Genomic DNA, 26,650 nt, shown 5'->3' on the forward strand with positions numbered 1-26,650 from the left:
AATGATCCGTCAATAAAGGATAATGTTGGATCAGTGTTTCAATATTTATATCTTTTATTTGATGTACATGTGGTTTGGTTATTTGCCTTTTGTTTGAAAGTACACTGAGAGAGGACTTATTAGTGGTCTTAATAGTATTTTTTTTCATATTAATGTAATTTTTTCATCCAATTGAATACAATCTATTTTTGTATGATTGTTAGTCCAAAGAGAGAGAGAGGAGGAAAGAGGGGAACATGAGGAGAAAATACAAGGTCATGAAGAACCAGGTAAGGAAACAGACAGGGAATAGTGACAGGCAAAACCGAAACCGTTAAACTGCTTGAGAGAGTTGACCAGCAAAAGTGATTTGCCAATCTCAAGGTGAGGTGACATAGGTTAAAATAAAAGAAAAAAATCTGCAGAGCCATAGTAGTATCTTTAGTAAAGATCTTTTCATACATTGTATACATTGTACCATAGGCAAAGTTGCCTCCATTTTATAGTGTTTTTATCAATATTTTGTACATTTGTACATTTCAAGGACTCTGTTTTTGGAGTGTATTTTTATGTATCTGTATTATATTATGCATACATATTAAAAGTGAATCTCTGTCGAGTAAATGCACTGTTTACTTCTTACTCACTATGATCATCATTCATCATGCCCCCCAGTAATTAAGGTTACCATATGTATTTTTTTATTCCAATCCATTCTTCTTTTGCAGCATTTAAATAACCTTTATCAGATTTGATGGTTTTGTTACAGACTTTAAAAAAAGTGCTTTTCTTTTCTTTCACAAATGTGGGGATTGTGTTAAAATGTACAAAACAATGCTGTCATGTTTTGAGACGAGGACCCAGGCACAGAGAGACTTGATAAATTTAAGAATCTTATGATCTAATAAAGAAATTTGCAGTTTTGCACAGAGATGGTAAAATTATGATGACTGATAATGGAGATGAAGACAACAGACGATGAGGACAGGGAGGAACAGGGGTTTAAATGCACCAAGGAGACAGTCAGAGGGAACTCGGGACAACTGGAGGCATTTAAGGATCCAGGGACTCACAGAGACAGAGAAGAAGTCTCATCGTGACGAGTAAAGTTTATCTTGCCTGGCTGGGCAGCTCTCTGGGTGCTAAGCACCCCCAAAGCTCTGATCCTAGACTCACCCCTGCACCACACCAAAGCAAGATGGTCAGGCCAAGAAGGCAACAGCTTCCCTTGATTTACAGCAGCAGTGTTTCTTTGTGATGACAGAGAACTGACTCTGGAAAGTTGAAGACGTATTGTTAAAACTGTGCTTACGTTTCATGCTTTTCATGATCTGTAAATGTTTTGAGAATGTGATTTTCGATCTTTTCTTTATATATAGGGGTGCAACGATACACAAAATTCACGGTTCGGTTTGATACTTTGGTGTCACGGTTCGATATATTGCCTTTTTAATTTGTTATTCATTAAAATTATAAATATATATTTTAACTCAGAAGTACAGTTTTTAAATTTAATGTTGCTGAAACAACAAAACAATAATAAAAAAAATCTGATCGAGAAATCACTCATCTTTGGAAAAGAGAGTTTATTACAGAGAAATGGCTCTTTCCGAAATAAAAGCTATACTATACGCTTCTTCTGGGGTATACTCTCAGCAGCATATTAAACATATCAGGTCCCCATAAGGAGAATCATGTGCTAACGCAGACCTTCCCAAAGTGTGGGGCCTGCCCCCTAGGGGGGGCGCAGAGCCATTGCGGGGTGCGGTATGCCAAGGGGAAGAAAAAAACAAAACAATGCTTGGACACTGCTAGCACGGGGCGCCCACACAAACGCAAAGCAGGAGATGAAGCATAGCTGAATATGTTTCCAAACCAACTTCATTCTAAGCCAAAGACTAGAAGATATGGTGAAGCATATTTTCCCTTTGGTTTCACCTGCACAAGTGCCAAGGTAGGTCTCTCCTGCATAATTGGTTTTCCCTTAGTCGGGAACATGCACTGGGGGACAAACAGTATCCCACATTCTTGATTTTTAGTTCACAAACACTTGTTGTAATGACTAATTACTCCTGACATTTTGGAGATGTTAGCTCTTTATACAGTAAAGTTACAGTGGGATACAAATAATATTAGGCTGATCCTGCCACAATTTGTTCCCCCTGTCAAAATCACAGACTAACAGTATCCCACAGTTGTTTAAGTTTTTAAACCCCTTTTGCACAGAGAGGCTGTTAGATTTGTGTTCTCACGAGTAAATATATTAATTTATCTTATGTTGTAAAAACTGTTTTCTGATTGTCATTTTATTTTGGAAATGATTTTATTTTGGTGATTATAGGTGACTTCACTTCCTGTTCCGTATGTTGTGAAGCGCGAACTGCTAAAAATGAATGTATGGTTTTCCCTCCGGTGTTGCTGTCAATAAAAGAACGGGAAAAGTAAACAACAAACAAAGGGTGTGCATTATTGAGAGAACATGGCCGAAGAAGAAGAAGAAAACTCTTCGAGCTCAACAGAGGCATTTTTTGAAAAATGTATTGATAGCAATGTTGAATATTATTACACAGGAAAAAAACAACTACATATATTTACACCATGATGCCTCTGCCTTTCTAAATAGAGGGACAGTAACTGCGTGTGTATAAGTAAGCGTGTATAACCTGAAGATAGAGACAAAATACTGTTAATCTGTCATTCTGCAATTCATCTTATGTAAACAATAACATGGTGCACAGCGTGACGTTGCCTGACCAACTCTGTATTCCTCGTCCACATGTAAACGCAAAAAAGGAGTTTTAAAAAAATCTCCGTTTTCGGTGATTCGAAACGCCGTTTACGTGTGGACTTAACAGCTGCGTTTTAAAAAATACCCGTGTAGGTGTGGACCTAGCGTAAAAGAGTTAGTGGTGTATTTCCTTACTACCTGTAATTTATTGCAGATTACTTGTATTTGCTTAATTGTTTACCAAATGTTTGAGGTGTGAAATAAACCGCAATGGAGCAAAATATGGGTGTGTGTGGTTGGAGGATGTGTTTGTGCTGTGTGTGGGTGGGCAACATTTTTTTTTGTAAAACAAATAGTAATGGGATTTCCGGCTCTTTTTAGAGAACCGGCTCTTGTACGAGTTTTTACATGTTTTGGAGTTTTCATGTGTTTTTACTAGGGGTGCAAAGATATTCGTATCGATATTGAACCGTTCGATACAGTGCTTTCGGTTCGGTACGCATATGTATCGAACAATACAAAATTTGTAATTTATTTTATCAACTTTCCTTCTGATGATGCTGTCTGTGTTGAGCGCTAGTCGAACGCAGATTCACTGAGCGCTCAACACAGACAGCATCGTCAGAAGGAAGAGCGCAGGGCAAGCTAGTGAGACAGAAGTTAAGCTCTCCTTGCAACATGGACCTCCCCCACCCTCATTCAGATCTGGCGTTTGGAACTATTTTGGTTTTCATGTGACGTATGACCCTGAAGGTAAGCGAGTCATGGACTAAAGTAAAACAGTATGTTGGATGTGCCATGCAATGCTCAATTACATGGGTGGGAGCTAGTGTGTTAGCGCAGTTAGCTCGTTAACGTGTTGGCCGTCTAGGCCCATGCACGGGCGATCGGCGGTAGCTCGTTAACGGTAGTGATGGGATTTCCGGCTCTTTTTAGAGATCCGGCTCTTTCGGTTCGGCTCACTAAAAAGAGCCGGCTCTTTCGGCTCCGAACCGGCTCTTCAGGTTGTTTTGTTGCTTTAATTAATTTATTATTAACAATAATATAAAATTATGCACAAAAGGAATTACTAACATAAAAACAAGTGGTTTTATTTATATATGTTTATATATAAATATATGCGGTGGCCCCTAGAGACAAAACACGTACAAACTCCAAAACACATTTCTAGCATGAACTGAACTTCCAAAGCAGAGCTACTAGATCACTTAAATTACACAATTGAAAGCATGTGTGTATTGTTTGTGTATTTATACACAGGCACTCATATATATATTCAAATAATTAAAAAAAAAAGTTAATTTACCTGTTATTACCACACACCAAATCCGGTCGTTGGTACTTGCTGGCTTGTGTAGCCACAAGATAACAAAGGCTCAACACTGCGCCCAGCATCCTGGAGCACTTCTGTTGTCTTTTGTACGTGTTTTGAGTTTTTATATGCTTCTGAGTTTTTATGTGCTTCGGAGTTTGTACGTGTTTTGGAGTTTTTACGTGTTTTGGAGTTTGTACGTGTTTTTACGTGTTTTGGAGTTTGTACATGCTTCAGAGTTCGTACGTGATTTGAAGTTTGTATGTGCTTTGTCCCTAGGGGCCACCGTAAATATACTTTTATTTATTCACTCCACATAAAATATAATAAATAAATCATATAATACAAAAATTAACTATTCACATTTCAAGTTTTAACTATTTAAATTTTCAGCTTTTTCCTTTCACAAATTTAAAGTGAAAAGAACACAAAACACTGCAAACCACAACACAATTAAATATAAATTATAATATGAAAACTAAAAGAACATGCATATTCTCTGTCATATGGACCTGCATGAATAAACTTTCTCAATCCTTTATCATCTGCAACTGAAAATAGTTGTGGATGATTACTATACCTTTCTAATGTTGTTGTCCCTGCCTCTCTTTCTCTCTCTCTGGCTCTGTTCCTGTGCTACTGAGTGTAACTACCGCCCCTCCCCCCTCTTCCCAGCGTAAAGCACAAGGCTCGCGTGCAGAGTGAAGCGGAAAAAAAGTGCGAGAGAGAGGCTGAGAGAAAGAAAAAAAAAAAAAACCCCCCACGTGACGGCTCGCGATAAGGAGCCGGCTCGCGTCGTTCACGTCAAAGAGCCGGCTCTAAGAGCCATTTCGTTCGCGAACGACCCATCACTAGTTAACGGAGATTTGCCGTGTTGTGGCGTTAAGGTCATTTAAACGAGATTAACCTGAAAGCACTAGTGGGAACACAACGAATATGACTGCACATTTATGCAGTCATGCTACTAACTTTAGCCGAGTCAATTAGACAGCTGTTAGCACATGATTCTCCTTGTATGTTTAATATGCTGCTGAGAATATAGCCCAGAAGAAGCGGATAGTATAGCTTTTATTTTGGAAAGAGACATTTTTCTGTAATAAACTCTCTTTTCCAAAGATGAGTGATTCCTCAATCAGATACAGGGCTCGCAATATCGCTAGCCCAACGTCCCGGGGCTAGCGATTTTTTTCAGTCCGGCTACCAAAATCTATCTCTGCCCTGCCCGTCGGGCTATTGTAGGAAGGAAAAATATATGTCAATGCTTTTGCATTCTTTCAGAAATGTAGCTGGGTAATTATGTCATTGGCATCGGTGAGCCACTGTCAATATGTGACATATTGCAATCGCGTTTGAATTTGCGCTTGTTTTTTTGCTTTCACTTTGCAATCGTGCAAACTGTGTATAGAGAGCGACAGCACTGATCTGTGAGTGATGATAATTTGTGCACCAATTCCTCTGACATCGTCTTATTAATTGTTAGCTTACTATGCAAACATGACAAGTGAAATCTCACGCAGCAAGCTTAAACATGTGAGAGGTTGATCGCGCAGAGAATCGCTGAGCTTATGTGAGTGCGTGTGTAAAAGCAGCAGGATATATATTTGACTACGATGACCTGGATGACTGAGAACCTTCACAGACAGATATATATTTTAGTTCTGCTGAGCCAAATAAGACAGGTCAGGGTGAAGAAGTGACAGCCAAAGAAAAGCTTACCACAAAACGGAGAAGTTATGACAAATCAGACTATAAGGCAAAAAGAAAGTGCAGCTTTATGGTTTCATGGACAAAATAATTTCTGTGGCTGCAATATGACGAGCTAAATAACCAGGGCTGCACATAAGTGGTCCGCAGGTGCGCATTCGCTGTCAAAATAAAAAACACGCACAAGGGTTAGGGTTAAATTTAAAAACTCTACTTTTGAGTTAAAATATATATTTATAATTTTAATAAATGACAAATTAAAAAGGCACGAACATTTTTTTTGTATCGAAAAAATATCAAACCGTGACACCAAAGTATCGAACCGAACCGTGAATTTTGTGTATCGTTGCACCCCTAGTTTTTACGTGTTTTGGAGTTTGTACGTGTTTTGGAGTTTGTACGAGTTTTTACGTGTTTTGGAGTTTTCATGTGTTTTTACGTGTTTTGGAGTTTGTACGTGCTTCAGGGTTTGTACGTGCTTCAGAGTTCGTACGTGATTTGAAGTTTGTATGTGCTTTGTCTGTTGGGGCCACCGTAAATATACTTTTATTTATTCACTCCACATAAAATGTAATAAATAAATCATATAATACAAAAATTAACTATTCACATTTCAACTTTTAACTATTTAAATTTTCAGCTTTTTCCTTTTTGCTCTTTCTCTGTCTCTCCCTCCTGCTCTGTTCCTGTGCTACTGAGTGTAACTACCGCCCCTCCCCCCTCTTCCCAGCGTAAAGCACAAGGCTGCATGCTGAGTGAAGCGGAAAAAAAGTGCGAGAGAGAGAGAGGGTGAGAGAAAAAAAAAAAAACCCCACGGCTCACGATAAGGAGCCGGCTCGCGTCGTTCACGTCAAAGATCCGGCTCTAAGAGCCATTTCGTTCGTACGGAGCCCCGCAGGGGACATGGGAGAAAAAAAAATTAAGACGGACTTTTGCGAGATTTCGCAAAAGTTTTAGCCGCATTCTTTGGCCTTCGACCTTCCGTTAGCTCGAAGCTAACGGCAGGTCGAGACCTACTACAGCCGGGAGGAACACCGCTTTCCCGGCACATCGTGCCTCGACCTCCCGGTCGGCTTCGACAGTGCCGTAGCTCCGCAAACGCACATAACGCACACTGCGTAGGGCACCAAATGGCCGGTAGGGCACCAAAAAAATCAGGGTCGTAAAAAAAAAAAAGTAAACCATATTAATACTATAAATATCATATGCATTAATATGGTTAAACAATACAAAAGCAACATAAAACAATTTTCCCGAGAAAAGGGGTGAATCTGCTTTGTGCCCTGTCTCCAGTCTCCTCCTGGTGCCCCCCCACTCCCAGTGGTCTGTTCTATAATTGGTAAACACCTGTTTGAACATGGCCTCGAAACGGCAACAGGAGTCGGGAGCGGAGAAAAGAAAGAAGAAGAGGAAGCGTGATGAAACTCAGGCGTCGCTTGCCGGTAAGGCAATGTTTAAATAATAATAATAAAAAAAGTTCATTATTGTAGCCCTTGCTTGCACGCTCATGTCCGTCAACTCTGTGATAGCTCCTGTTAGCAGTGTTCATACTGTGTTAACAAATGTTGCAAATGATTGATGTTGGGTAGTTTGTTTACGTTGTGGATATGAATATAGAATGGACTACTAAAAGCAACTCATCATGGTCACTCAATTGACGGTTTTCAGATAACGTTAGCAATCGTGAGTCACGATTGCTAACGTTATCGTGATTCGTGAGACTAGCATTTCCCTCCTCAGGTTGCTAGCTGGCTAACGTCATGCATGCTACTGATTAACCTTAACTTTGGGATAGGTCAGTGATGCAGTCAAGTATTATTATCAGATTAGACAAGATTACTTTGTATGTTGCTGCATTTCAGGATATCTATAAAGACGCATATCTTATTTATGCCATTGACGTCTGAACACATAAATAGTTCTCGTCTTTCTTTAGGTTCATAGATCAAGGGCGACATCTGTTGGTGAAACTGTAATATGAAACCTATATCTTCCAGTAATATAGATTTCCTACTTGCGCATTTATATCAAATTATGTACAGCATGTTTATATTGCCATTTGCCATTATGAAAATCTATACATGTAAAATATAGTTAGTAATTTTTAAATGTACCAGTGACTTACTTAATTTATTAGTCTTATAATGCAATCTTTCGTAGGCCTACTGTAGATTCAAAATTGTATTTCTGTAAAATCCCTGAATATTTTCTCTTGTATGCAGGGTCAATGCTTAAATATGTTCAAGGAGGATCTCAAGGACAGGATGAACCATCCAGTAGTAGTGCCATCCCTGGACATCAACCACCAGCCATTGTAGACCCTGCAACAATCCCTAGCCAAGAAGAACAAGAACCATCAACCACCAGTTCAGGTACAGTTCCATACACAAGTACCACTGAGAGTCCTGTCACTGAGAGACTATCAGAAAGTGACACTGTGGAGACATGTGTGCCCCCTTCAACCGATCCTGCTCTTTGGCCAGCTCACATTGTAGATGCTGATCGTGTTGAAATTGTGCGGAGAGGTCCTTTTAATGTCAGCTCTGATTTTAATTTTCCAAAGGGGCCTGATGGAAGAGCATTTCACACTAGCCTTAAGTTCAAAATTCTTCCCAATGGAGAAAAGGTTCACCGGAGCTGGTTAGTGTACTCACCGCAGAACAATGCTGTGTTCTGCTTTGCATGTAAGCTTTTCAGTGTGAAGGATATAAAGCTGAGTACAGAGGGCTTCAGTGACTGGTCGAACATCAACATCCGTTTGAGGGGTCATGAGTGTAGCCAAGACCACATACAGTGCATGCTTAAGTGGAGAGAACTGGACACACGGCTAAAGAAAAGCATGGCAATAGATCAACAGGAGTTGACCTTACTAGAGGCAGAAAGGAAAAAGTGGCGAGAGATTCTCAAACGATTACTCTCAATAACTCTCTCACTGGCTTCCAGAAATTTGTCTTTTAGGGGCTCTTCTGACTGTCTTTATGAGCCGGACAATGGCAACTTCTTGAAGGAAGTAGAGCTTATGGCAACATATGACCTTGTAATGACAAATCACTTGGCCAACATAAAAGATGAAGGTTCCCACACACATTACCTCAGCCCTGAGACACAGAACGAACTAATTCAGATTATCTCTTCAGAAACATTCCGCGCCATTGTGAAGCAAATCCAGTTGGCAAAATACTTCTCCATCATTCTTGACTGTACTCCAGATGTGAGTCACACTGAACAAATGTCAGTCATAGTACGCATTGTTTGTTTCCAAGCACAACCAGATATTAAAGAATACTTTCTTGGCTATATAAATGTGGAGCAAACAACTGGCCTTAACCTGTCCAATGTTGTCCTTGACAAGTTGAAGGAGCTTGGCATTCCATTTGAAAACTGTCGAGGACAGGCCTATGACAATGGGGCCAACATGAAGGGGAAGAAGCAAGGTGTTCAGGCCAGACTGCTACAATTAAACCCGAGAGCATTGTTTGTGCCTTGTGGAGCTCACACGATGAATCTGGTCATAGCTGATGCTGCCAAGTCCTCTCCAGATGCAACTGGCTACTTTGGGTATTTGCAGAAGTTGTTCAATTTCTTTTCCAGTGCCACCCAGCGATGGGCCATTTTAACAAAACATGTGAAATTGACACTTAAATCTTGGAGTGACGTTAGATGGGAAAGCAGGCTTCAAAGTGTAACTGCTGTCCGGAGTCAGACAAAAGAAGTGAGGGATGCTCTCCTGGAGGCCAGAGAAGCTGTAAGTGATGCAGTCGCAAAGGTGGAGGCTCAAGTGCTTGCTGAGGAAGTAGCCTCATTTCGATTTTTGATTTGCTCCATCGTGTGGTGTGAACTTCTTACAATCACAAACCAGGTGAACAAGTTACTACAGTCCAGCTCCATGCAGCTCGATGTTGCTGTCAGGCTCATTGACACTGCCAAAAGTAACCTCTCTAAATACAGACAGTCTGGGTTTGATGAGGCTGTGTCAGCTGCCAAAGAACTCTGTGAGGCCCTGAACATAGAACCACAGTTGAAGGAGAAAAGGCTCAGGAGCACAAAAAGGCAGTTTGCATATGAAGCTGTTGATGAGCCCCTCCATGATGCCCTTAAAAAGCTTGAGGTCACATTTTTCAATTGTGTTGTGGACTCTGCTTTAATCTCCCTACAGGAGAGGTTTGAGACCATGAATCAAGTGAAGGAGAAATATGGAGTGCTGCTTGATTTCAGCAAAGTGAATGGGATGTCCAAGGAGGATTTAAAAAAACACTGCACTGAAGTACAGAAGACACTGACAGATAAGGGAGTAGCTGACATTGATGGACCTGAGATGATGCAGGAAATCATCAACCTTCCTCAGCTGCCACCACAGACGTCTGCTTTGGAAATGCTGTCATTTTTACATGACAATCAGCTTCAAGAGGTATATCCCAATCTGTGGATTGCTCTGCGTATTGCACTGACCCTGCCTGTCACAGTTGCCTCTGCTGAGCGAAGCTTTTCAAAGCTCAAACTCATTAAAACGTACCTGCGTTCATCAATGGGGCAGGAACGTTTAAGTGGTCTGGCTGTTATCAGCATCAATGGTGACGTGGCTCAGAAGCTATCATATGATGACCTTATAGCTGATTTTGCAACCAGAAAATGCAGGCGTGTGCCTCTCTAGGCCCTAGAGAGGCACACCACGCCTGCATTTTCTGGTTGTCAGAGTATGCCCTAGAGTCTAGGGCATACTCTGACAACGAATTGTAAAAATGTTTAACATAGTTACTTAAGGAATGTGGCTTTTGTGTTCAAATTCTTATTTTTCTTATTTAAGTTTCTTATTTAAATTCTATTGTGAAACTATTTGTAAATATATTAATAATAATACTATTATATTATATATATTATTTTTTTATAAAAAAAATTACACATTATTGCCAGGCTCTTTGTTCTTGTTCCAATGTTCAATTTTTGTTTCAGTATTTATTTGTAACAGTATTTTTAACCTCCTTTAACCTTATTTATTTGTTTAACTGTCATGTTTGTTGTTATTTAATTAAACAAATTCCACTGAGAAATTCAAAAGTATTAATGTTTTTTTGTTTTTTTTTCAGTGGCGGGGGGGGCACCATAAAGCATTTGTGCTTAGGGCACCCAAATGGCTAGCAACGGCCCTGGGCTTCGAGCTGGCGTCCGAAGAATGCGGCTAAAACTTTTGCGAGATCTCGAGTTTGTTTTGCGAAGTCTCGCAAAACTTTTCTTTTTACATAAAAAAGAAAAAAAATGTTTGATGATCTGAAATGTTTAAGTGTGACAAACATACAAATAAATAGGAAAACGCTTTTTCACACCATTGTCATATAAAAGACTTCCTTCCTTCATTCTGTTCATTGACCCCATTGTTGACCACTAAAATTTTGTATACTATGTAGTATATACCTTATTTACTTTTTGTTTTGTTTTGTTTTTTTTGCACTACATTAAACAACATCAAAATAGCGTTGTCAAAAATGACAATATCGTTGGAATTTTTGTTATTTGTGTTTTGTAATCTTTATAAAAACCTAGAAAAAAAACACCTCTTAATCTTTGCGCTGTGGACATCCAAGTTTGTGATTGTGTAGATTTTTCAAATCAATACCATGGTTGCATCTACTGAAAATCTCTGTGAAGCTTAAATCTCAGTGACCTTGACTTCAAGGTCAGAGGTCAACTTTTCTGAAAATCGTAGGAGTTTCACATTTATAACACAGGTATGTCTACTAGGAGGCTGAAGGGTAGCACTATATATTTATAAACAATCAAAAACAACAATTTATTTCCAATTTGTATGGAATTTATTTCTGTAAACATGGTGTTTTAGGTCGGATTAAAGGACTGATGTGATGGTAAGGTGTCCGCTGCTCTGCTTTGAATATTGGTAGGCTTTTTTTTTTTTTAATTTTCACAAGAATTGCTACTTCCCCTAGAGTTTTGGCCACCCCAGCAATCAGAAGATTCCCTATGAGCAAGCATTTAGCGACAGTGGGAAGGAAAAACTCCCTTTAAAAAGGAAGAAACCTTCGACAGAACCAGGCTCAGGAAGGGACAGTCATCTGCCGCGACTGGTTGGGGTGGGGGGAGTGAAAATTAAAAAAAAAAAAAAAAAGCCAAAGTGATAATTATTGGAGCAGCTTAATTAATATTTCCAGTGTAATTTGCTGTTAATATCCTTTTCCAACCCCAGTTTGTGTTTTTATCACTTTTGTCCAGGGTGGAAGATGCCATGCTGGAGATTGACTCTGTATGGTTTTTCAATGTTGATACTTGGGAACCTGTTGGAGAGGCCAGGGTTGAAAAAGGGATGCCGGAGAACCTGAGAGGGTGTTATCCGCTGGTGTGCATCCAAGGCCAACATCTCTTTAATTAGGCTGACAAATAAGCGTTGGCCATCTTCTGGTCCTCGTCTAAACATCATTATTTGTTCGAGGTCATCCAGACGTGTCAGTTTTATGTATCTTGTCTCCAAAGATTCATATCCTGTCTCGTATTTAAATTGTTGGTCAGTCTTAAATGTCCAGCGTTGTTGGTTGTAGTAGTAGTTGTCTTTTGTGAAATAGTCTTCAGTGTACACGCCAGGATCGAGAACATGATCTGGTGGCAGACCCTGAGTCTCTATGATGAATTTCAAAACATCATAATATTTTTTTCCAGGGTAGAGTGGCACCCCTGTAACAAGCTCCACAGCCACCAGCCCCAGAGACCACATGTCACATGCTTCGTTATAAGGAAGGCCAAGCATAACCTCAGGTGCACTATAACCAACTGTCCCCACACGGTCACCAGGCATCACTGCAGACGCAGGACATGCGAGGCCAAAGTCTATAAGTCTGACTTTGACTGGAGACTCATAGCGATTTACAACCATGATGTTTCCAGGTTTGAGGTTAGCGTGCACTATTCCCAAAGAACCCAGGTGGGACAGAGCATTTGTGAGCTGACCTAAAATTGGCCTGACTTCGCTTATGGGGAGACCCTGGTTTTTCCGGTCCCCTATATAGTCCCACAGGCATTGATCAAGGAGTTCGAACTTTAAGCAAACCCGCTCTCCGTCGTGGAAAAAGCCGTTCCATTTAACAATGTTGGCGGCATCTGGATCCAACCTTCGCAGCTGCTTCAGGATGAAAATTTCCATGTTTTGCCTGTTGCAGAATATCAGTGCGGTTCTTGTTCACCTTAATAGCCACAGCTTGGTTGGTCTTGGTATCATGGCATTTGGCTACAATACCAAAACCCCCTTCTCCGAGGAAAGCCTCTACCTTGTAGTGGTTTCCCAAAATACTCCCTTCAACTATTTCAAGCTCATCTCAGCGGAAGGATGGGCTGGCTGACGTGTGGACAAATACTTGCTGAGAAAATTCAACTGAGTTTTGAAAACTGCAGTTGATTTTCTCTGATCTCTTGCATTTCAAGTTTGAAGGGTGCTGAAAGACCACAGGGTTTTGTGGTCTTTCAGCACTCATGTCAATGTAAGGGGAACTCTTAGGGTTGAAAAAGGGATGCCGGAGAACCTCCGACGGTGTAATGTGCTGGTTTGCATCCAAGGCCAACATCTGTTTAATTAAGCTTACAAACAAACGTTGGCCATTTTCAGGTCCTCTTCTAAACATCATTACTTGTTAGAGGTCATCGAGACGCATCGGTTTTATGTATCTTGTCTCCAGGGACTCATATCCTGTCTCGTACTGAAATTGTTGGTCAGTCTTAAATGTCCAGCGCTGTTGGTTGCCGTTGTCTTTAATGAAATAGTCTTCAGTGTACACGCCAGAGTCTAGAACATGATCTGGTGGCTGACCCTGAGTCTCTATGATGAATTTCAAAACATCATAGTCTTCATTTCCAGGGTAGAGTGGCACCCCTGTACCAAGCTCCACAGCTACTAGCCCCAGAGACCACATGTCACTTGCTTCATTGTAAGGAAGGCCAAGCATAACTTCAGGTGCACTATAACCAATTGTCCCCACACGGTCACCAGGCATCACTGCAGACGCCGGACATGCAAGGCCAAAGTCTATAAGTTTGACTTTGATGGGAGACTCATGGCGGTTTACAACCATGATGTTTCCAGGTTTGAGGTCAGCGTGCACTATTCCCAAAGAACCCAGGTGGGACAGAGCATTTGTGAGCTGACCTAAAATTGGCCTGACTTCGCTTATGGGGAGACCCTGGTTTTTCCGGTCCCCTATATAGTCCCACGGGCATTGATCAAGGAGTTCGAACTTTAAGCAAACCCGCTCTCCGTCGTGGAAAAAGCCGTTCCATTTAACAATGTTGGCGGCATCTGGATCCAACCTTCGCAGCTGCTCCAGGATGAAAATTTCCAGTTTTGCCTGTTGCAGAATATCAGGGCGGCTCTTGTTGACTTTAATAGCCACAGCTTGGTTGGTCATGGTATCACGACATTTGGCTACAATACCAAAGCCCCCTTCTCCGAGGAAAGCCTCTACCTTGTAGTGGTTTCCCAAAACGCTCCCTTTAACTATTTCAAGCTCATTTGAGCGGAAGGATGGGTTAGCTGACATGGTGAAATGTGTCGGCTTGGTCAGTGAATTGCTAGGTAACGCGAAATTCTCTCAAAACTCTCCAAAAGGGTTTGCTTACTGTCAGGTCAAGGTCCGTTGAGCAGCAAAGTTTAACAGAGCAAAGCTCCTACTTAAGGGTTTTTTTTTCCTCAGCAAGATGATGACATCACAAAGGATCAAAGGCATTCTACTTTGGATCAAAGGCATTCTAGTTTTGATCAATGGCATTCTATTTTTTCCAGTTGAAACACTCAAAAAAAATAGTGTTTCAACAGTGCAGGCTGGCGCCCTGTGGGAGGCAGAGGTGATAGGGTAAGGATGCAGAGGATAATATCCAAGAAAAGATTTACTTATCTGTCAGCTCATCAGCGAGCAGCTGCAGAATCACAGGTGCAGCTTGGCAGAGGATGGACTCAAGGTGAAGAAACAAAATCAATAATGACTTAAGGCAAAGTTACAGTCTCAATGTTATTCTTTATTTTTTCTCAGTGTCTTCTTGAGGGACATTATGTGTATATGTGTACGTGATATTAAAATGACATTAACGCCATAACGTGGCAAATCTCCGTTAACGAGTTACCGCAGATCGCCCGTGCGTGGGGCTGCACGGCGTCAACACGTTAACAAGCTAACTGCGCTAACGCACTAGTTCCCACCAATTGAGCATTGCGTGGCACATCCGACATACTGTTTTACTTTTGTCCATGACACGCTTACCATCAGGGTCATACTTCACATGAAAACCAAAATAGTTCCAAACACCAGATCTGAATGAGGGTGGGGGAGGTTCATTTTCAGGTAGCGTTGAGGCAGTTGCCATGTTGCAATGAGCTTAGCTTCTGTCTTGCTAGCTTGCACTGCGCTCAGTGGATCTGCACTCGACAGTGCAGCCTAGGTGGAGTAGTCAAATGCAGATCCACTGAGCACTCAACACAGACAGCATCGTCAGAAGAAAAGTTGATAGAATAAATAAAAAAATTTGTATTGTTCGATACATATGTGTACCGAACCAAAAGCACTGTATCGAACGGTTCAATATCGATACGAGTATTGTTGCACTCCTAATATATATATAACATGACCAGGCCCACGTCATATCAAATTCAGCTCTATGTGGCTCTAAAGAAGTCACAACTTTAACAAAAACACACGTTGTGCGTGTATAGCATCTGTATGTGTGTCAAAGAAGTACCTGTGTTTACACTGTGCCACTAACGTGTGAAATAACTACCACCAAATGGTGTATTACACATGTCTGTCTAGACACATAAATACATAGAGCACATACAGAGTAAACAGGGTTAACATTTGCAACATGGAGGCAAAACAGTGTAGCCGTCAGTTACATTTTTCGTTATTTGTTCCTGTAAACTTCAATGATTGTGCCCATATATATATATATATATTTTTTTTTGCCTGTGTTTCCTATTAGGAGAAATGTGTCCTAATATTTATTTATTACTCTTCTCTTGGCACTTGGGTGTCAAACTTTTGTGTCTCCTCACTGCAGGGACAGAATGAGCTGCTGGTCATGATAGCATTAGTGTGTTATGCTTTTTTAGTTTTTTTTTAAACTAGCTTGCTTATATATTTACAAGTAAAAATAAAAGTAAAGCCAGTAAACACTTTTTTACTTTGCCTCAATTCTGTTCTCAGCATTGGATCAGTTTTTTACTGTATCTTTACAGTATGCAACCAACAAAGCTCACACTGAAAAACACATGACGAAACCCCCAAATCAAACGAGATGACAGCGTATTTTCATTTTTTTTGTTTTAAATGTATATTTGAGTTATGTACCTTTGTTTCTGTTGTTTTAATTGTTTCATTATAACTAACTCAAGGTCATAAGCAGCCTAAGCTGTGCATTGAAACACTATGCGTGCACTATGAAACATGGCACGCTCCTTAACCTCACACCCAGGTGTTCCCCCTTTCTGCTCCAGGTCAAACTTGGCACTGGGCGGTCAACACATTTTCTTGTCTTTCCTGAGTCTATCCCGGTACACAGCGATACTCATCATGTTACGCCGCCTCCTTCATACTTCTGTTTATGTCTTCCACCTTCATAACATCGGTGCCCTTCTTGTAAGGACGTTCTCACTCTGTGAGACACATGCAAAGCTGGGACATTTGGATAAAGGCATGTCCAGGTACTGTGCTTCTTTTCTTTACATAGTCTAAGTCAGCCTTGAGCTTGTATTTTGTGATTACTAGTCTATTTATATATGTAACAGAAATCATCATGCATAGAAGTAACATGCTTTGCCGCTTGAGGTTATTTTTAGCAAAGTAAGGGGATTAAAATCAGGCCAGGTTTGTCAGGTTGGATTAACATTTGGGAGACTTCTATGCTGGAGTTATTAGAGAAAAAATTTGATCCATGCTAGTACTGACACTGATAGATGTGCAGAATTAAAAACAGCCTTGACATATTCATGAATACAGTACAGTAACTAAAGAAAGTGTAGTAGCCACTCAGAAAAAAGTAGACATTATGCACAGAACTGTGCTCTGAGCATCTTAGTGAAATATGCACTATACTGATTATATATTAATATTGTGGGGTATGAGTGTTTCTTTTGTTTATGTTCTGTTTTTAAGGCAGGTTAAAGGATGGTTTCAGTTGCACAAAGCAGCAGAAGATGTGTGCTGTTGCTTCTCTTTCGTACCCGGTCAATCTTTCCCATCTCTTTCTTCACATTAGCGTTAGCAGCCCTGACGGCGCCAAAAACCGTGGCACTTCCTGCTGCTGACATTAACAAATCAATCTTAATCCTGCCTGCTACCATTTCCACTCTTTCAGTGGAAAAATCTTACAGCGTATCACAGTCCTACTCAACCTTCTCTTCTCCTGCACGTACCCCACAAACTTTGTCAAAACTCCCAATCAAGACTGACTCAAATGCCAAGTCCTCTACCTCTGAAACATCAGTTCAACTCATCAACCCAGCACCCCACAGAGATGTTGCAAACTCACCTATAACTTCTAAAAATATCCATCCGTTTGGCAAAGAGGTCTCTCCTAGTCCTTATTCAGGCCATTGTCGCCACACATTTTTCTATCCTGTTCAATCCCTAAAACAAATTTCATGGTTGCCATCTAACCCCTGCAAACATCTGAATTTGTCCCACAAAGCTACAGCACCTTTTTCGCACAAACACTCTCAATCACCTCACACCAAGAGCTGCCTGTATCCTCTTTCTACTGGAAAAGTTCATCTTCAACTTGCGAAAACTTCTAAAACTCAATCTCCTTTGCCACCAGCCTCACTGTCTCCCCTTTCCAACTCAACATCACCTCAAAGTGCTTTAAAAAAGCGTCTGGCCCCTCTTCCAGTGTCACCCCTTTCCGCAGCTTTAACCTTCAAAACAACACTGCCTGCCCTTTCTAAAACATCACCCCTCCTTCCCTACAACACCACTTCATCTCCTCCGGAAGCAACAACCCCTCGCCTTGCACCTGCCCATCTTCCCCACACCGTAGGCCCGCTGTTTGAACACCAGCCATTCATTGTTACTTGGAATATCCCTGATCTAGTGTGTAAAAGGTATAACATCTCACTGGACACCTCAGCCTTTAAAGGAGTGGCCACACCTGCCAAGGTAAGAGTGAAAAGATGATGGATAATCAGCAGCTGTTGTGTTTTTATACAACCTTTAGGAGGTTATAAAACTGTCTTAAAAGGCAAACTTATTTATGAGTAGTGGAGATAAGTTTATTGGGTCTTGTTCCTGCTGCAGGTTCCAGGGCAGTTTCTGTCTCTGTTCTACACAGATCGACTGGGTCTTTATCCACACATAGACCTCAAAAGTAGGAAAGAATTCTACGGCGGGATCCCTCAGAGAGCTAACCTGAAAGCCAGCTTGGAAAAGGCCAGAGCAGATATTAACTACTACATCCCATCCATGTAAGTAGGCCAGAGTATACTGTCTTTGCCCCTAGTGACACATTAAATGCTGATATTGACCTCCATCACCCTCCTCATTCCTTCCAGGACAAACCGAGGCCTGGCTGTGATAGACTGGGAGGAATGGCGCCCCCTATGGGACAGAAATTGGGGAACCAAAAGAATCTACCAGACTTTGTCAGTGGCCCATGTAATGCAGGCTAATCTCTCCCTCTCAGTACAGCAGGCCACAGTAAAAGCCAAACAGCAGTTTCAGGTCAGAGCGCTTTGCTTGAGGCTTAATGATAAATTATATACAATACAGAGCTCAGAGCACCTATTAATTATTCATGCCATCATTCCTTCACTCCTGGCTTCCTTCCTCTTAGGAGGCAGCAAGGAATCTTATGTCAGGGATGTTGGCCTTGGGCAGAGCTATGAGACCCAACTATCTTTGGGGCTTCTACTTGTTCCCCAACTGCTATAATTATGGCTGGAAGGACCAGCACTACACAGGCCAGTGCTCCAAGGAGGTGAGGAGGCAAAATGATGAGCTGCTCTGGCTATGGGAGTCAAGCACAGCCCTTTACCCCTCTGTTTACTTGCAGGTTGGTGATTCTCCTATATGGATGACATACTTCTAATATTATTATTTTAAGTATTTATTTATTTAGTATTTATTTATTTATTGTCATTGTCAAGAACAATGAAATTGCGTTTGGGGCTTCCATACAACCCCCAAAAAAAGAAGAAAATAATAAATACCCCTTAAAACCCAAGTGTACATATTTAACCCAGTGTGACTCCAATGCAATAAGACAATCCTTAGCAATAATGTTCGTAGAAATTCAGACAAAGACCTGAGAAACATGACAAAATACAACAATGCAACCCATTCAATATTATTGTACTGTGAGATATGATATCAGATATGATAGTTATCTATTTAAGAAAGAGGGGGGGGGGCAGGAGGGGGAAGAGAATAAAGATATGATGCACCAATGCAGACCAGTTCATTGCTATTAAGAAGTTGGATATGGTTATTGTCCGTGAGAGGGGGGCAGAGAGTTCAGGAGCCTCACAGCCTGTGGATACAGGCTGTTGGCCAGTCTGGATGTTCTGGCCTGTATAGACCTGTACCTTCTCCCTGAGGGCAGCAGATGGAAAAGGTGGCGCGCAGGGTTAAGCGGTAATTTTCCCTGAATCTGTTTCAGACCTCTCTAGCAGACAATCCAAAAGCCGCTCTGATGGTGAGAAACCGCGTCCAGGAGGCTTTGAGGGTGTCTGCCCTTCCTGGATGGAGTGCTACTGCACCCGTGTTCGTTTACATGCGTCCTGTTTTTGTTGATGACAACAAACGCTTCCTCAGCCAGGTAACAAAGACTATTTAAATGTGGATTTGTTTAACACTTTATTCATAGGCACATTACGTAATAGTCTGCAGCATGACTTTCTGACCTGGTTGGGATGTTCTTGGGAGGCATTTGCAAATGACAAGCACTAAGCATACAAATTAAATGACTTTGCAGCTTAAACAGATTGCATCTTTTCCAGTAACTCATTAGAGAGTAAATGCAAGCACACTTGACTAGATTACATCTTACATCTTAGGTTACTTTATACATCCCTAGAGTGGAGTGTTTCCAGCCAGGAGGTCCAGTTTTAAGGGGAGTTCAGTTTCTTTGGTGTAACAACATCCTTCTCAGGTGGTAACCACCACACGATGTTGTAATCCTTATCTTCTGTTCTCATTTGTGTGAGCATGCTGCAAAAAACCTCAACTCAAAACCATGATGCAATTCTTTGCAAACCTTTTTAGTTTAAAAAGTGCAGAGAAAGCAAAAATTCTCCAGCATTTTTCACCAACACTGGGGCGCTCAACAGTTTGGGCATCATTTGCCATATTTTTAATTTCATAATGTCCGAAATGCTTTCAATGATGGCAGGTATAGGCCAGTTTAGCACCTGGACTGCTTTGCTAACAATCAAGTACTATATAGAACACTAATTTGATAATGGTAATTTTCATACCAGTAAAATCTTTTTTAGGGAGGTTTAAGGACATCTCTGTAAACGGTAAACAGTAAAATTCAATGTGTTTTAAAACCTCTTTAAAAACTGAAAATTGCTTAACTTTGAAACAGCTCAACATTCATCAAATCTAATCTTACATTTTTAAATATTGGCTCAGTCTTTTTACATGTGTAACGAACAATTAGTGAAGATGATTAACTATTTGCGTCCAGGGGGATCTGATCAGCACCGTCGGGGAGAGTGTGGCAGTGGGGGCATCTGGCGCTGTGCTATGGGGAGCCAGCGGTGACTATGATGACCAGGTAACATCACACCACAGGCCTCCATTGGACTGCTGAAAGATATAACAATGTATTGATGTCAGTCAGACGGAACAAGACAAAGACTTTAATTAGACGATACAGGAAGCGGTTTATCTCTTCAGCAACTGACAATATCTGCTGAGTGATTGTGGCGGCTGGTTTAGCAACCACAATAGTTAATCCACAACAGCAAAGCCTAAATTAAGCAATGATGGTACATTTAACTGGATGTTTAAATTGCTCTGACAGAGACCTCAGCATGTAATTAATATTCTTGTAGTTGCATATCTTAATTGCCTTTTATTACATATTACATGCTGTTAAATAACTTTATTACACGTCCTTAGTGTCTGCTATTCAGTGCATTAGGCTTTTTATAGCTGCAAGATATTTTTTGTTAATTCTGCCTGTTCTGCAGTTAATGAACTTCTTACTCCACACATTACAAACCTATCAAAACAATACTCTCAGTCAGGAATAGCTGGTTTTCTAATATGTAAATATGCTAGTTTGTTTTCTGTTGATTATATCAAAAGGTAATACCACTGATACAGTTAGCAGCTGCTTAGCTTATCACAAATATTAGATTTGTAACTGTACTGGAACTGTTTGTATGTTATTTCTCCAGGCCTATAGGGGGCGCAGGTTTGCACAGTTTGCTATGTTGAGCCAATTAGTCACTAAAAGAAGTGTGATAGGAAGTGTTTGCTCATGAGTGAAGCAAGACATGGCGTGTTTTCCTCTGATCCAAAGCCATCCACTCCGTTAAATCCCTTTGAGTGGCAATATGAGTAAGTTTCTTAATTGTGTTTACCTTTAAGAGAGGGTATATGACATTATTGAAGTGATTTGGAAACTTTTGATGTGTTTTATATGTCCACTTAAGTTCAACCCAAGCTAATGTTTATGTGACATTTCTGTATTCTGTATCATTTCAGTTTCACACTTTTTTGCATTAAATCCTGTCCAAATACAACACGTGCCTGTTCCTTGGAGGAAGTGATGCAAGAGAGAGTTTAGCTGGCTGTGAATCTCAATATAGGACACTGGGTCACATTGGGTGCAACAGTACAGTAACATTACAGATCTATCAAAATAGTGCTCTCACACAGGAACAACTGTACAGTACATTTTATAATATGTATGCTAGTTCAGCCCGTTCTCACTCCCGAGGCGTAACATGCCGACGTTTTGTCGGCGATTTGAAGAAAAAGAGCGAACCTGTGTAGATTGAGTCCATACGGTTGTCATATTTCCTCATTTTTCTGAAGTCGTCATTTAGGAACGTGGTGGGTAGCCGAAAACGTAATATGTTGACGATTTGGCACCTAGCGTAAAATGTTATGCTTTGGGAGTGAGAACGTGTTGGCTAGTTTGCTTGCTCTTGAATGTATAATGAGCCCTTAGTGCGCAGGGTGCCACCAGCCACCCGCACAGTGCAGAGATGGTCAGAGGAGAGCGAAGAGGCTCTTAAGGACTGTTTTGAGTCGACTGTGTGGGAGGTGATCTGTGACGACCATGGAGAGGACATCGACAGCCTTACTACATGCATTACTGACTATATTAATTTCTGTGTGGATAACACCGTACCTACCAGGACTGTACGGTGTTTCTCCAACAACAAACCTTGGATTACCCCAGAAATTAAAGCTGTCCTCAAGCAGAAGAGGAGGGCCTTCAAATCCAAAGACAAAGAGGAGTTGAAAAGGGTGCAGAGAGAGCTGAGGGGACTGATAAGGAATGGGAAGGACAGCTACAGGCAGAAGATGGAGAACCAGCTTCAGCAAAACAACGTTGGTGAAGTCTGGAGAGGCCTCAGAACCATCTCGGGCCACAAACAGCAGAACTCTCTGCCTGGGAGGGATGTGAGGTGGGCAAATGAACTGAATCATTTCTTCAACAGATTTGATTCAACCATGAGACAGTCTACAACATCGGCTGCAGACTCACCCACCCCCACTGCTGCTGTTCCACCTCTGACACCTCAGACACTTCACACCTCCTCTATTCACCCTGCTCACTCCTCCCCACCCCCAACAACAGCATCCAATACACACTCAACACAAGGCTCCAGCCTGTCTCTCTCAACCACCCAGGTTAGGAGGGAACTGAGGAGGATTAATGGCAAGAAGGCAGCGGGCCCAGATGGCATCAGCTCGAGGGTCGTCAGGTCCTGCGCGGACCAACTGTGTGGGGTGATGGAGCACCTCTTCAACCTGAGCCTGAGGTTGGGAAGAGTCCCACAGCTCTGGAAAACCTCCTGTGTTGTACCAGTGCCAAAGACTTCACGCCCCAAGGACCTCAACAGCTACAGGCCGGTGGCTCTGACATCCCACCTGATGAAGACCCTGGAGCGGTTGGTCCTGGCTCAGCTTCGGCGCCTAACAAGCTCATCACTGGACCCACTTCAGTTTGCCTACCAGCCTGGCATTGGAGCGGATGATGCCGTCATTCACCTCCTACATCGTTCCCTCGCTCACCTGGAGACCGCTGGAAGCACTGTGAGAATCATGTTCTTTGATTTCTCCAGTGCCTTCAACACTATTCTTCCCTCGGTTCTGAAGGACAAGCTGGAGAACTCTGGAGTGGACCATCACCTCACTACCTGGATTTTGGACTACCTCACCGACCGACCACAGTATGTGAGGACTCAGGGCTGTGTGTCGGACAGGGTCGTCTGCAGTACGGGGGCCCCACAGGGAACGGTTCTAGCTCCATTCCTCGTCACCATCTACACTGCAGACTTCTCCCACAATTCCACCCAGTGCTTCCTGCAGAAGTTCTCTGATGACTCTGCAATAGTCGGCCTCATCACTGATGGGGACGACAAGGAGTACAGAGGACTGACTCAAGACTTTGTGGACTGGTGCCAGCTGAACTACCTCCAGATCAATGCCAGTAAAACCAAGGAGCTGGTGGTAGACTTCCGCAGGCACAAGCATTCTCCACTGCAACCACTGAACATCCAGGGTATGGACATTGAGGCTGTGGACAGCTACAGGTACCTTGGTGTTCATCTGAACAACAGACTGGACTGGACTCATAACTCAGACGCCCTCTACAGGAAAGGGCAGAGCAGGCTGTACCTGCTGCGGAGACTCAGGTCGTTTGGGGTGGAGGGCCCACTCCTGAAGACCTTCTATGACTCTGTGGTGGCTTCTGCTATCTTTTATGGTGTGGTCTGCTGGGGCGGCAGCATCTCTGCTGGGGACAGGAAGAGACTGAACAGGGTGATCCGAAGGGCCAGCTCTGTTCTAGGATGCCCTCTGGACCCAGTGGAGGTGGTGAGTGACAGGAGAATGGCGGCTAAGCTGTCATCCCTGTTGGACAACGTCTCCCACCCCATGCAGCAGACTGTGACAGCACTGAGCAGCTCCTTCAGTGGGAGACTGCGGCACCCACGGTGTGGGACGGAGAGATTTCGCAGGTCTTTCCTCCCCACTGCTGTCAGACTCCACAACAAAGACTTTAACTGAACAAACACACACATCCACACATGTGCAATAACACTAAGTGCAATAATCTTTTCTGGCATCGTTGTATTTTTACTCAGTTGTATATAGCATTCGTATTCTATTTTTATCTTATTGTATATTTTTATTCTATTTTATTCTACTGTATATAGTATATTATTTTATTCTATTCTGTACAGCTGTGTACTGTATTTATTCTTATTGTATTCTAATTTTTGCGTCATAACTTTTGCACTGTCCATTTCCTGCTGTGACAAAACAAATTTCCCACGTGTGGGACTAATAAAGGTTATCTTATCTTATCTTATAAAACAGTGACACTGCTGCTACAGTTAGCAGCTGCTTAGCTTAATTCTCTGCAGAAACAAACTTGCCAGATCTAGCCTTGTGAAATTTTTGCATTAAGTCAACATAAAGTAAGAAAATCAATAACATCCTATGCCTCATTAGAATTAATCTGTCCATGTTATTGAACCACTCCAATAAACGTCAACCGATATAGTGTCTTCAGTCTGGTCTTAACAAAACTGACCTAACACCACCGCCACCGTAGCCCACTAATGTCATTTAGTAATCATTAAGGCTAGCTAAGCAAAGCTAAGCTAGCTTTAGTCTTGTTTTTAAGGAATAGGAATGCAAGTGGTATTGATCAGTTTTTTTTTTCACGTGGACATGTTAATACAATTCACGGTCACTGAATTATTGTGATGCTGTCCTCTGTTTTAGGCGACACAATTGTGGTCAGAAGTTTAAGGTACATGCACACATCACGGGCATGAATATCATTGTAATTTTGAACTTTTAATGGTCTCTCTGAACTGTTCTTTTTCCACGGTGGAAAGGGAGAACAGCATACATGTTCAGTGACGTTAAAAAACAAGAATTTGCGTACACAAGTTTACATTTATTTTGCCTAAAAGCTGGACCAGGAAACCATCTAATTTAAATAAATTCTACCAATAATGCCAAGAAGAGTGGTCAAATAACCAGCAAGAATTATACCAGAAGCTTGTTGATCGCTACTGAAAGGATCTGGTTGAGGTGCAACTTGCTAAGGAATATTTTACCAAATATTACTGGGGATGTATCTATTGTAGTCTGGAAAAAGAACAGTTGAAAGAAGTCATAAAAAGCCTGAACTTACCGTGACATTCATGCCCACGATGAGTGCATGTAAATTTGTGTCCACAACTATAGGGATCTTATTTATTCCTCTCTCTATTTCTCCTCTCCAGCTTTCTTGTGAAGCCCTCTCCTTCTACCTCACCTCCACCCTGAATCCTTACATCACCAATGTCACGACAGCTGCCCAGCTGTGCAGCGACTTCCTGTGCCGAGGAAATGGCCGCTGTGTCAGAAAAAACTACAAGTCCAGCCATTACCTCCACCTAAACCCTGAAAGTTTCAGGGTTGTGAATACTCAGAAACGCTACTTTGTTCTAGGAAGTCCAAGCTTGGCAGACCTGAAGTCTTTAAGCAGGAGATTTAACTGTCAGTGCTACAAAGGACTGAAATGCACTCCTAGGACATACAAAGAGCTTGCCAAGGCCCTGATGTTCAGTGTTAAGCGAGGGCAGTACCAGAACTCCCCCACTCTGAGAAAAGTTGGATTAGATGACACCGAGCAGGCCAGCACCGCTAAAGATAAAGTTAATAAGAACTTTAATGCAGCTGACAATTAAATTTGGTGGTTACAAACTAAATTGTTAGTCTGGTCTAGAACCCAGAATCAATATATATATATATATATATATATATATATATATATATATATACTGCTACCTTTTGCTGTGTCAGTAAAAAACGACTCAGTAAGCATAGGGCTACTTCATGTACTATGAATAAAACCACTGACAGAATCTATAAACTACAAGCACAATACCAAATCACAGATGTGTCACCTGTGCCTGACAATATTACAGCCAGTTGGTATTTGAATATGATTTGACTGCATATGCAAATGGAAAAAAAAGAAAAACTGCAGCAGTTTTTTATTTCTTTCTCTGCAATGACAAAGTACTGAATGAATGAAAACATTTTTCATTTTAAATTCTCAGTAATTTATTTAATTTATCTCGGCTCTTTTAAAAATATGTCTGTGTATGCAAATGTATAGCGAATATAATTTGTGTGAGAAAAATAAACATCACCAGACACACTAACCTTTATTCCAGTTTAGATCGTTGTCAGTGGCTTTTGATTGCTTGAGAGAAAAGGTCTGACAAGCAGTGGATTATTTAAGTCTATAAATGACAAATGAGGAAAGTGCTGGAAACATTCCTCAGAGAAAGTTGCCTGTACTTCTATGACAGCATTACACATAGCACCACAGAGTTGCTGTAGATTTATCATTCGATCGCATTCCAGAGGTGCTGTTGGATTGAAATACGGTGGCTGTGAAAGCCATTTCAGTTCAACAGAGCACCTGTCATGTTCAAGAAAACATTTTGAGATGATTTGAGCTTTGTGAAATAGCATGTTGTCCGGCTGGAAGAAGCCATCAAAAGATTGGTGGTCATAAAGGGTCTTTCTCGGATCAAAAAAGCAGCAAGTACTTGGATCAGGATGCTTTTATATTGATTATGCCAGATTCTGAACTTACAATCAAATGTTGAAGCAGAATTCGAAGCTCATCAGAACAAGTAATGTTTTTCCAACCTTCTACTGTCTAATTTTGGCGAGTCCATGCAAAATGTA

The 26,650-nt window shown here is 41.5% G+C and overlaps 3 protein-coding genes across 7 annotated transcripts in view; 2 read left to right on the top strand and 1 right to left on the bottom strand.

Moving 5' to 3' along the window:
- Nucleotides 1-4,682, bottom strand: part of LOC309692224 (actin nucleation-promoting factor WASL-like) — a 38,232-nt gene extending 33,550 nt beyond the window's left edge. The window contains exon 1 of the mRNA XM_082510531.1: nucleotides 4,600-4,682. The gene's annotated coding sequence lies outside the window, so the exon portion shown is untranslated. The remainder of the gene's footprint in view (nucleotides 1-4,599) is intronic.
- Nucleotides 1,436-25,681, top strand: LOC309692222 (hyaluronidase PH-20-like). 5 transcript variants are annotated; one of them, XM_082510523.1, is made up of 9 exons: nucleotides 1,436-1,933; nucleotides 2,321-3,460; nucleotides 16,201-17,860; nucleotides 17,999-18,165; nucleotides 18,253-18,421; nucleotides 18,534-18,752; nucleotides 19,359-19,517; nucleotides 20,391-20,480; nucleotides 25,189-25,681. In XM_082510523.1, exons 3-9 carry the CDS (start codon nucleotides 16,871-16,873, stop codon nucleotides 25,633-25,635), a joined length of 2,241 nt encoding a protein of 746 aa, XP_082366649.1. In that variant the 5' UTR covers nucleotides 1,436-1,933; nucleotides 2,321-3,460; nucleotides 16,201-16,870; the 3' UTR covers nucleotides 25,636-25,681. The 5 variants fall into 5 exon arrangements, with proteins under 5 accessions (XP_082366649.1, XP_082366650.1, XP_082366648.1 ...); XM_082510525.1 differs by lacking the exons at nucleotides 1,436-1,933; nucleotides 2,321-3,460 and adding an exon at nucleotides 8,013-8,095 and having other exon boundaries at nucleotides 16,201-16,407; nucleotides 16,859-17,860; XM_082510524.1 differs by lacking the exon at nucleotides 2,321-3,460 and having other exon boundaries at nucleotides 1,439-1,933.
- LOC309692312 (zinc finger MYM-type protein 1-like) lies at nucleotides 4,806-10,374 on the top strand (the record flags this gene model as incomplete). Its single annotated transcript, XM_082510665.1, has 2 exons — nucleotides 4,806-7,165; nucleotides 7,946-10,374. Exons 1-2 carry the CDS (start codon nucleotides 7,081-7,083, stop codon nucleotides 10,372-10,374), a joined length of 2,514 nt encoding a protein of 837 aa, XP_082366791.1. The 5' UTR covers nucleotides 4,806-7,080.
- Nucleotides 25,682-26,650: the final 969 nt, after the last annotated feature.

This window comes from Aulonocara stuartgranti (assembly GCF_965226115.1).
Source record: "Aulonocara stuartgranti genome assembly, chromosome: 17".
In the NCBI taxonomy this organism is placed as follows: Eukaryota; Metazoa; Chordata; class Actinopteri; order Cichliformes; family Cichlidae; genus Aulonocara; species Aulonocara stuartgranti.